This window comes from Mastigoproctus giganteus, chromosome 6 (assembly GCF_048544385.1).
Source record: "Mastigoproctus giganteus isolate SK-2022 chromosome 6, ASM4854438v1, whole genome shotgun sequence".
Taxonomy (NCBI): Eukaryota; Metazoa; Arthropoda; class Arachnida; order Uropygi; family Thelyphonidae; genus Mastigoproctus; species Mastigoproctus giganteus.
This window is the reverse complement of record NC_143580.1, coordinates 120,140,537-120,151,666: the sequence shown is the minus strand read 5'-3', so window position 1 is coordinate 120,151,666 and position 11,130 is coordinate 120,140,537. Positions and strand designations below refer to the sequence as shown.

At 43.7% G+C, this 11,130-nt stretch overlaps 1 protein-coding gene across 1 annotated transcript in view; it reads left to right on the top strand.

Moving 5' to 3' along the window:
* The first annotated feature begins 228 nt into the window (after positions 1–228).
* The window catches only part of LOC150084539 (trypsin-1-like), a 101,998-nt gene continuing 91,096 nt past the window's right edge, over positions 229–11,130 (top strand). Inside the window, exon 1 of the mRNA XM_090376279.1 lies at positions 229–239. Coding sequence (XP_090232405.1) covers positions 229–239 — 11 coding nt within the window. The remainder of the gene's footprint in view (positions 240–11,130) is intronic.

Below are 11,130 nucleotides of genomic sequence, written 5' to 3'. Positions count from 1 at the left end.
TGTGCCTGTTCCAGATGTTTGGTTATTATCACCTTGTTTGCTCTATATCCCCGCACACCCGCTCCGTAAGTATGAATAGAAAGGAAAACACAGTTATAATATAACCTTAGCGTGTAGGCTTTTAGGCCCCATTTTCTTCTGGTTATTTGCTTGAGGGCCATCAGGAGTGTCTTGGCCTTCCCTCTTAAGTATTTCGTGTGTGGGAGGAAGCTGAGCGTTTCATCCAACATGACGCCTAGGTATCTAGTTGTTTGTGTATATTTGATTCTTTGAAATTTGTACTTGACAAGTGGTGGGTGCTCTCTATAGAGTTTCCCCTTGATCAGAATTTGCGTCGTTTTTTTTGTGGATACATTCAATTTGTGTTTTGGGCATTCAATCTGCCCATGTGGCCTCTTCTAGGATTTGGGTTGCATTATTTTCTATCTCCCTCCTGGAGTTGCTGGCCGTGACAATAGTGAGGTCGTCTGCGAAAGCTATTAATGTTGTTGATCGGAAGGTCTTATGTAACCAGGTGTCGAAAACAAGATTTCAACAGAGTGGGCCCAAGACTGAGTCTTGTGGGCATCCCCTTGTGATTTTTCCTCTGATTTCCTGAACACCGCTCCGAACCATCACCTCCCGGTCAAAGAAGTAATCAGAAGCAAGGAGAAAAGTGGAGCAGAAATGGCGGCTTCCCGGAAACCTCGCGAGGGCGCTCTGCCACCAAAGTGTGTCAAAGGCTCCCCCCCCCCCACAAAGTCCACGAAGATGGCTAGGAGCTTGCTGTTAGAGTTATCTCTTGTGGCAACTAATTCTGAGATGGCGTCTTCTGTGCTGCGCCCGAGGGTGAATTCATACTGCTTTGATGAGTATAGGCCTTTTGTTTTATAGGTGTGAATCAGTCTGGCTGCAATGGCCTTTTCCAGAACTTTGCCTGACCGGGAGGAGGGCGATCGGACGGTATGAAGTAGGATCTTGCTGATGTTTGTCGGGACTTTTCAGGATCATTTTGAAGTTTGCAAGCTTCCAGGTCCTGGTGAAGGTGCCAGAAAGGAGACAGGAGTTGGGGGCACTTTGGATGGCACATGGGGCCACTTTCCATGCGCTCTTCAGGACCTCAACCTCCAAGGCATCATGCCTCGGGCATTTCTCATTCCTCATAGTGGCTACGGCTTGGCCTATCTCCTCAAAGGTGAATGGCAGTTCCTCTGGGGAGTCCTTGATATGCTCTGTTCTTTTTGGTGTGATGTCTCTTCATGTTCCAGGTCTTGATAGGTGATCGTGTCCAGGATCACATTGATGGTTTCTGCCCAGTCATTTATGGAGGTATTTCCTTGGACGTCCATGGTAGCATATATTTCCTGTGAGGGGATCTTGCTGTTGAGCAGTTTATTAGAGTAGACCCCATGGGTCTGTGTTTCCTTTTGTTTTTATTAGCCTTTCCCAGGCTGCTTTTTTCTGTTTTATGGTTTGATGGTAGCGTCTTCTCGCCTGTCTGTACCTGTTTTGCAAGTTATTGAGTTCGTCTTGTGGCCTAGTTGGTACTCGTCAAGCTCTTTGATACTCCCTTCTTGTTGTCCTGCATTGTTGTTTCAATTCAGTGAGGGTCACCGTCCATCAAGGGACGTGATACATGCAAAGCATCAATGAAGCATCAGCTTCATTGATGCTTTGCATGCTTTGGTGATCTTATCTTATAATTCCAGTATGTGTTCTGTGTTCAGAGTGTGTAGGGCAGTACTTGTTCCTCTGTTAATTCCTCCTTTAGGGAGGTATCAAATTTCTCCCAGTTTGCTGTTTTTTTTGTAATCTGTATTGATCCGTGTGGTCCGTTCTTGTACGCCTTGTCTGCTGAAGTACAGAGAAGGTTATGGCATTGTGGTTGCTTGTTGAGATTGCCGGTTGAACCTTCCAGTTTTGCACCTTCTGTCCCACAGCTGGGGTAACTAAGGAGACATCAATGTATGAGGTACCGAGCGGCGTAACACAGGTTGGGGGATGTCCTTGCGTATTGAGTACCTGCAGTCTGTGTGTGAGAATGATTTCTTCTATGGTCTGTCCTTTTTCATCCGTTTGCGGACTGTTCCAGAGGGTCGAGTCAGCGTTGACATCAGCCAGGATAAGCACGCTTTTGTTTCTAAGCTTGTTGAGTGCTACCTCCAAGTAGTCAGCATATGCTGTATTGGATTAGCTGATTGTGAGCATGGGCAGTAGAAGTATATGACAAAGAGCTGGCCAAAACTGCCCTCCAGGCAGGCAGGCACAAGCAGCATGCGTCGTGCACAGTGAGGTGACCTTGGTTACTGTGGTTGTGGGATCTGCTATGACAATGGCAGCCCAGATCCATTTTCTGGCATTGCCGCCATTTCCCACTGTTATTGGGTTTGATTGGATTAGCCGATATGACAGGGGTATCCCCTTGACCCTTGTGTGAGTATGGTTCTTGAATTTGTGCAATGTGTATGGTTTGCTCTATGATAGTTTTTGTTAGATCATTGACTGCTGGCAGGTTAGTTGAAGAATTTTTAGTTTTTTGATATTGCTTTGGTTTCCTCTTCTTGTGTTATTTTTATTAATTGGCGTGTTATTCATAATCTGTTTTTGATCTGATGAATTCAACTGCTTTGGTATATTCTGGGCATTTGGGATCTTTAAAGTGATGATTATTATTTCGTTTCCTTTTAGTGCAGCTGGGACAGCTTGGTGGTTTCTCTTGATTGGGACAATCCTGCATGCCATGTCCCTCCTGTGCACAGTGGCCACATGTGCGGGATTCTTGAGTACACTGAGCTACTTGATGACCATATCCCAGGCAGTTAAAGCAACGTGGGACCACAGTGTAATCTTTAACCGCATGGGCTGTTCAGCCAATGTAGACCCTCTTGGCGTTTGCGAGTAGCTTTCTTCTTATTTCTCATGTTACTTGGAAGATTCAGTTTACATTTGTTTGCTTTTCCTTGGGCCTGCTAGAAAAGCGAGGTTTAATTTGCAGCTTGACTTCCTCCCCTGTGTATCCATGATCCTTTAGGTTTTTGTGGTACAGATCACTTATTATTTTCTCATATTTTATATTTTTATGAATGTCATAGATGGCCACTGTGGGGCCAAGTTTCTTAGGGACCTCTGCTTGTAGCCCTGCTTGGTGCAGCCCCGGGCATCCTCTGATGGGGTGATCATAGGTGCCTCTATGATCACCCCATTCGCTCTTATTTTTCTGATGGTTGTGATTTTCATATCTCTTAGTACTGAGGCTAATTTAGTCTTAAGTTCTTCTTTTATCTCCTCACTTGTTGTATTTCTTCCTTCCGTGGCTTTGATGATGATGACATGCTATTTTCTTTGTCTTGGTTAAGTCTTTGCAGCATTGTGTTTCTTTTGGGCTTGTACATGTCAGTTATTTGGGCATAAGATTCCTGAGTTCGGCTGTTTCCATCTTTTTGGTTTAATTTCGGCCAGTGGTGTGCTTCCATCCCCTGTGGAAACTCCAGGAGGGTTTTTTTTCTCTTTTTCCTTGGCTTCCAGTGTGTTGGGCAGCTTGTTTAAGAGCTGTGTCAGGATATCTGTTCTTCTTGCAGTTCAGTGGCCCGTGCTTTCCATCTCTCACTGTCCAGCAGAAGAGCCGTGTTGAGGGTCTCCTGCTCAGCCCATAGTGAGAGAACACGGCTTGCAGTACCATTTGGGATATGTTCATTTGTTGTGAGACATTTACAAGTGCTATTTTTATGTTTTTGGTTGCACTGTGAATTTTGTTTCGGTCTCTGCAGTTTCATTTATGTTGACGGTATCTAGGAGTATGGCATCTTGTGTGTCTGTAGTTTCCTGCCCAGTTTCTCTTGTTTGCAGGTATTTTTTTTCCCCGTTGTTTGGTTCTGGAATTTTCCTCTTCAGGTTCAGTTGTTGGGTCATCACATCTACTTACTAATATTCTTGGGATTCTTTTCTGTCCATCTGTTAGAGTCATAGTTCTTGTATCAATGTTTTCCCTTTTCCGCTCAGGGTCGGGTTGTGAGATAAATGCATCTTTTTCCTTCCGATGGGATTGTGTTTCTGCCCATTTTGCATCCAAATCAGAATGGGCCCCCTGTTCCAGTTAGGTGCTGTAGGGTGGATGGCGTGGAGTGAGTTTGTTTTCTCTTCCTTTCTTCTTTCTTTTTATGGTAAAGTGTAAAGTGTATCTAGGGTCAAACGGCACCAGGGGTTTCCCCCATCTCCACGTAGTTTACTTTGTGTGGTGATACAGTTCACTGTAAAGGCCAGAGATTTAAAAGTGTATGATCTTGAAATGTGTGCTGTCATGTACCGTTGTTCTTCTGGCCATTTAGCCGCCAGGCTCCTGCTGAGGCCCGACGTTGCCCCACTTTCGCCCCGTGGAGGCAGACCAGGTATCTAGTAATTTGCGTTTACTCTGGCAGGTCCTGCCACCTATTTTCATGAGATTTCAATGGCAAGGATCTAAAAAAAAAAAAAAAAAAAAAAATTTGCACGTTGTATGTTGATCGCATACATATTTCCCGATTTGAAGGGGTTGCGTTTGAAAATTTAATGGCCGAGAAGAGGGCGAAATAATTTAAAGAAGCTAGAATTTTGGTGTGGGTCTTGTGCTAGCATAGAGATAGAGAGGGGAGGAGACTGAAGGCTAGGGGGGGAATAGCTAGGAAAGACTGGGGTCAATAGAGTAGACGACCCCAGCATGTGCCAGTGGGGCATGCCCATGCCCCACCAGAGAGAAAGATGTGGGATGGCAGGGGGAGGCAACACGAAGGCTGTCGCCTCCCCCTCTGCCAGGGGAGGGAGGAAAGTGTGCCCGGAAAGGGAGCCGGCACAGGTCGCCGTATGGCCTGGCGGCTGCATGTCTGCTTGAGTCAGGTCCTTGGTTGGGTCCTAGTTGTCCAATCCGTGTGTAGGTTCCTGTCTGTGGTTGTCACTTGGCAGCAGGACAGGTGCCTTAGTCAGGTCCGTAGTTGTGGGTATTTAGTCCAGTCTGTGGTTACTTATGCCTCTGTCTGGAGTCATGGTCATTAGTTATTGGATCCTGGGTCCATTTGTTGGATCCGAGTTTATCAAGTCCGGGTGTAGGATCCTGTCCGTAGTTGTCACTTAGCACCAGGACAGGTCTATTAGTCAAGTCTGTGGTTGCGGGTGTTTGGTCCAGTATGTGATTACTTCAGTTTATGCTGTTTCTTCCTGGGATGCAATCCCTTTGTGGATTGTCTTGATGGTGACTGTCCATGCACCTTATATGGTTGTTTGCAAAGTCATATATTGTGGGCCTGAGAATCGCTATTGTGGCTGTGGGGGTGCAAGAGTATGCCTTCTGTCTAAAAAGATCTTGTGCAAAGTTTGCTAGTGCTTTGTAGCTGTGCTCCTCCTCCGGTAAGCGTCCCTCTTGATTTTCTGGTACATAATGTAATTCTGTAATTAGTCGGCATCGGAGGTCTTCATAAAGCTTGCAGTGGTACATTAAATGCTCCCACGTTTCCACTAAGCCACAATGACAGAGGGCAGTATTGCTTAGTCCAAAGGTCATCAGTTTGAATCTGATGGCGCCGTGGCCAGTTAGGAGGTACGTGGCCAGCAATCCTGGGGAGGGCCAGCTTGGGTATTTTGGATATACGGCCGAGACAGTTGGGAGGAACTTTCGCGTTATTTGCCCTTTTGTTGAGTTTTGCCACCGTGTTTGCCAGGTTTGCTAGAGATGTACAGTTAGTCTTCTTTTCTCTATTTTCGGTTCGCTGGCTACATTTAATGTGAAATTTAGGCAGGTATCCGGTATGCCTCTGGAAAGGCTGTAGAGGAGTCCACTGCGTATCACTTCCAGGTCCAAGGGGAGGACACCCGTGAGCACCTGAAGCGCGTGTGTACTCACTGTGTTGCAAGCTCGTGAGATAGTCAGCAAGATGTACCTCTGTATGGTTTCTAGTTTTCTTTTATTAGTTGCAGTGGTTGCTTTCTTGTACCAGACACCCGAGGCATAGAGGATGACTGGCAGGAACACAGTTTTGTGAAAAAGAGCAAGGGTTTTCTTCTTTATGCCCCAGTCCTTGCGGGTGATTCTTGCAAATAGTGACGAGTAATTTCTGATTTTATTTCTGAGATAGTTAAGGTGGGGAGTGAAGGATAGGTTTCTGTCAAGGACAACCCCGAGAAATTTCATTTCTGTGGTCAGCTTGACGGTGGTTCCTTGTACTTTTATTTGGGGGGAGGGTCTCCTGGTGTCCAGGGATCCCCGAAGTAGGATGGAGCTTGTCTTAGTGGATGATATCTTCAGGTTATTTTTGTCAGCCCATTGTTGTAGAGTGGCGAGCGCCCGGTTTGCTGTGTTTTCCAGCTGTGCCCTGGAGTTTTCTGCCAGTGTCAGGACAAGGTCATCCGCATACGCCTGGGAGGCTAAGGTGATAGACGTCAGAGTGCCCGGCACATGGATGACTGGACCAAGGGTATCCCAGCAGAACATCGCCCAAAGCATGACACCGCCACCAGCGGCTTGTTTTCGTCCCACGGTGTATCCAGAAGCCATCACTTCCCTAGGTAAACGACGCACACGTACCCTTCTGCCCACATGGTGCATTGATATATTGATATTTATTAGTTGAAGCGATCTCAGCCAACCAATGGCAACCCAGCTGTCAGTTACACATAATTTAGCAGTACTGTACTCTTATATACTCCCTCTCCTGTTTGCCCAAGTACAGGGAGGGAAAAAAATCTGCCATGACCAAAAAATATTGATATGAACAAACTGGAAATAATCAAATTAAATAAAAAATAAATATACATATAATTAAATTTCAGAAGTCCAAACTTATTGGAAAGAGCTACATCTGTTCACAGTCTGTTGGAAAGCTAGCAGCGCCAGGAGCTGCCGAGAATATAAATGCCAGCACAAGGAGCTGCCGAGAGCAGAAATGCCTGCAAAAGGAGCTGGAGTTGAAGTGGATATAGGCCTCCACGATTTCACAGAACTTTAGGTAATTCAGTACTACACCATACCGCATTACAAATCCAAGGCTTCCAGATGCGGAAGAGTCTTCCGCATAAAAAATATTGCAGTTGCAGAGGCTTGGAAAGCAAAGAAGTTCTCCTGTTTATCAAGTGGAATTGTCTCGCAACCTTCTGCCATAAGATTGAGATTACTAACCCAAGATACCAATTCAATTCGTAGATCGCTGTACTCCTCACAGGTGTACATAATATTTTCCCATGATTCTCTTTCGCCACAGTGGCAACTAGATCCTTCAGTAATTCCTAAATCATACAACTTTGCATTAATCCAACCATGACCAGTCAATAAGAATATAGCTTGTAAGTTTGGGGCAAACCATTTGAATTTTATCTTAAATCTGAGAAAACAATTTGTATAATCTGCCCTTTATCACAAACACTCCAACGCTCTTGCCAGACTTTTACCAAAGCATCCCAGATTCTTGCCCTTTCCTTCCTGGGATCTGCCAAGATGTCCACCTGTATATTCAGAAAAGAACAGGGAATGCCACGACGGATGAAGTAAGCCAATGCACAATACACTAAATGCAAATCAATAGGCAGTTTTCCAGTCACAACCTGCAAAGTTCTGCAATGGTCGACACAGTTCTGCATGCCATGCATATAAAAAAAAAAAAAAAAAAAAAGTTTTTTTTTTTTTTTTAACGCGATCCACACTATTAAGCACTTCCACTTTTTCACACTACACTCAAGGATTTCCTCTTAGACACTGTAAGGTTACTTGCACAGCAATGAAAACAAAGCTGAAATTAGGGACCACTTGAACTACTTAATTTCAGAGACAGGTGAAATTTAGTGAAAGTGTGGATGACTCATTTCCTCGAAACAACATGTGAATTTCCGAGGTAAAGGAAAATCACTCTCTCCTAATTCTCTAATAGAATGCTTACTGTAGAAAATAGGTTGACCACAGCCAATGCCCTCGTCGAGAATATGCCTTAATCTTTGCCGGGACTTCTCGGCATAGTACTGTATAAGTTGTATAGGTTTTACTTCTTTTTAGCCATTGCTGGGCAAAAGCCTCTCCCAAACTTCCATTTTTTTCTATCCCGCGCTGTGGTTGGCCAGTTTCCTCCTGCTAAAAGCTAAAAGGGATTAATGCTTAATCCTTTTAGCTCTTAATTCTTGCTTTCTTCACCATCAGCTTTATTGCCTAAAGGCCAGAGGTGCGAACAATGCGTACCCAGGTCTCTCGAAATCAGTTATATGGAAATTTTCTTCGTTATAGGGAAACTATTTTCAATGCAATGATCATGGGTAAATCAAAAAAATTTCGTTACATTGAAATTTCCTATTTGAAAGTTCGTTAAAGAGAAGTCCGACTGTATTTTATAAAAGTAACTGTTTTGTGTTGATTCTCTGTAATTCATCCTCTGGACTATGATCCTCTAGATTCAGGGCAGATTCCCACGGACTGGAGATGTGCAAATGTATCTCCAATTCACAAAGAGGGATCAAAGGATGACGCGAGTAATTACAGACCTGTTAGTTTAACTTCTGTCCCGGGTAAAATAATGGAGGCACTAGTTAAAGAAGCATTGCAAGATCATCTAGACAAGACTGTAGTAATAATTCAGACACAAGATGGGTTTGTTAAGGGGAAGTCTTGTCTCACCAATTTGATTGGATACAATGATGTGGTCACAAAGGAACTGGACGCAAAAAATAATTTTGATATTATATACTTGGATTTAGGAAAGCTTTTGATTCTGTTGCACAGGGAAGACTACTGAACAATGTGGAGCAGTATGGCATTAAGAGCAAATTGCTGCAATGTATAAAGCGATGGTTAAGTGGGAGAAGACAGAGAGTATTCAATCAATAAAGAGTCATCAATGAACGCTGCTCTTCATGGACTAATGTTATTAACGGAGCCCCCCAGAGTTCGGTGTTGGGCCATTGTTATTTTCTCTATTTATCAATGGTATTGATCAGGCTTATTGTACAAGTTTGCAGATGATACAAAGGGTTGGCAGGGTTGTTAATCACAGTATGCTACTGCAACAGGATCTAGAAAAGTTGGCAGATGGGCTGAGAAGTGAAAACTGAAGTTGAGCGTTGACAAATCCAAAGTACTGCATACGGGTAGAAGTAACCCCCAGAGAAATGTACCAACTGTGTAGTACTACGCTCAGGGTGGTAGAGAATGAAAAAGACCTGGGGGTAATTGTGCAGTGAGATGTGAAGTTTTCTGACAGTGCAGACAGGCTGCCAGAGCAGGTCATGGGGTTTTGTCAATGATATACAGGAATTTTGCTAGCCTATTCCGCCTATCTTTTTTGCACAATATATTACCTGTCTCCCTGACAATAGAGCAACCGACAATAACTAACTCCTCTCAGATCAGCGCATTCTGCCCTTGAGATTGCGGCTGTGTTGCCTGATGCACAAGATATGAACTATTGCTCATGAACTGTCGTAAAAATCAAAGAATTTTAGTGACTAATACATGTTTAAGGTTAATTAAGTGGAGAGGTATAAGGTGCAGAGCAATATAATTGATGTATGAGTGTTAAATAGAAAGGATTTAGTTTATTTAAAATTATGATATTAGGGTCCCCTGTAAATTATTACAGCTTTGTGAAATAAACGAGGGTCGATTTGCCTGTTTTCTAGACGAAAACCCCCAGTTTCTGGGGGGGGGGGAGACCTTGCTATCTACGCCTGAGACCGACTTACTCAGCCACAGAGTGAAAAAAGCCCATTACAGTTCCTCGCGTCATCGACGGGATTCGAACCCGGCCCTTTTCCACCCAGTGTGGGAAGGACGGTGACAATTTAGTTGATTTAGTCAACTGGAATTGATGTCTATAAGAAATTATTGCTTATGATGTTAAATACACCTAAGGAAAATTTTAAATTCCATCAGGACCTGGCGCTTTCTTGGCATCAAGACTGTTCAAAATTCTTCTGATATCCTTTTGACTGAAGACTACAGGAAGCATTAAATGGAGTGTGCTGGGAATGGTAGGATGCAGTTTACCGAAATTATCGATACAAGGATTAGAAGAAAAGTGGGCTGCCAGCAGGTCGGCTTTATCTTTAGCTGAGATCGCAATAAAGATGGGCAAAAGTTGCGGCCAATTTCCTTTATTATTATTATTAGCCATTTGGTGCAAGGAAGCCTGACGCTTATGCTGCACCAGCCAAAAAAAAAAAAAATTCCCGAGTTACCCTGAGAGAGAGAGAGAGAGAGAGAGAGAGAGAGAGAGAGAGAGAGAGAGAGAGAGAGAGAGAGAGAGAGAGAGAGAGAGAGAGAGGAATCGCCAAGAAGGAGAAGAATGATGATATCCAGCTGAGGACCCTGGGTTTGCCAAGCTCATACTTACCAGATGTGAGCCCCTGGGTTATGCAAGAGGCCAGAATGTGATTTTAAAGTGGAGTGGAGAATAAAGGATTTCATCCGTACAAGAATAATTTCACTGATACAATCAGAGCAAAAAAATGACAGAATATTTAAAACAGTAATTCAACCAAGGAAAAGAAGAATAGAAATCTCGCAGATCATCCCATTTTTGCATTCCTGTGATGCCAAAACACGAAGTTGTGAGTTGCCATGAGAAAGACTCCACTGGAGAAGATACGATCACCAATTGTTATCTGAGGTGCCCAGAACACCACTCACCTCGACCGTGTACTTGGAACCGTTGTTTGTGAGAAAAAGATTGTGTCGGCTGTGTGGTAAAATCAAAGAGTTTCAAGTGATTAGTGGAGTTGGGAGAACAATAGAAGCGGCATATAAATTTGACAGAATGGAGTAGAGAGAGATTTTAAGCCAGGCATGATTGAAAAGAGAAGATTCCAAATTACCAAGCCTCTGACAGGGAATATCAAAGCAGATATATGCAAAAGTACAGTACCACCTTTGAAGCGAAAGGAATCATGTAGTGAATAATTAGGACAACTGAGATGCGCGGTGGTTGTATAAACCGATAGAGTATTTGGAATTCTGTCAGAAAATGTAAGTGGCGCTTGGTAGTTGTAAGTGGAAATGGAGATTGGAACTGAGATCGTGTATATTTGTGAAATAAACGAGGAAGTTTATGGGAGGTTTAGGTCTTTTCTCAGATAAGTTTATTTTATTAGTTTGACTATTCGTGATGTGTTCAGTAATAAGAAAGGTGGGAGGACACATTGTGTGAAGTA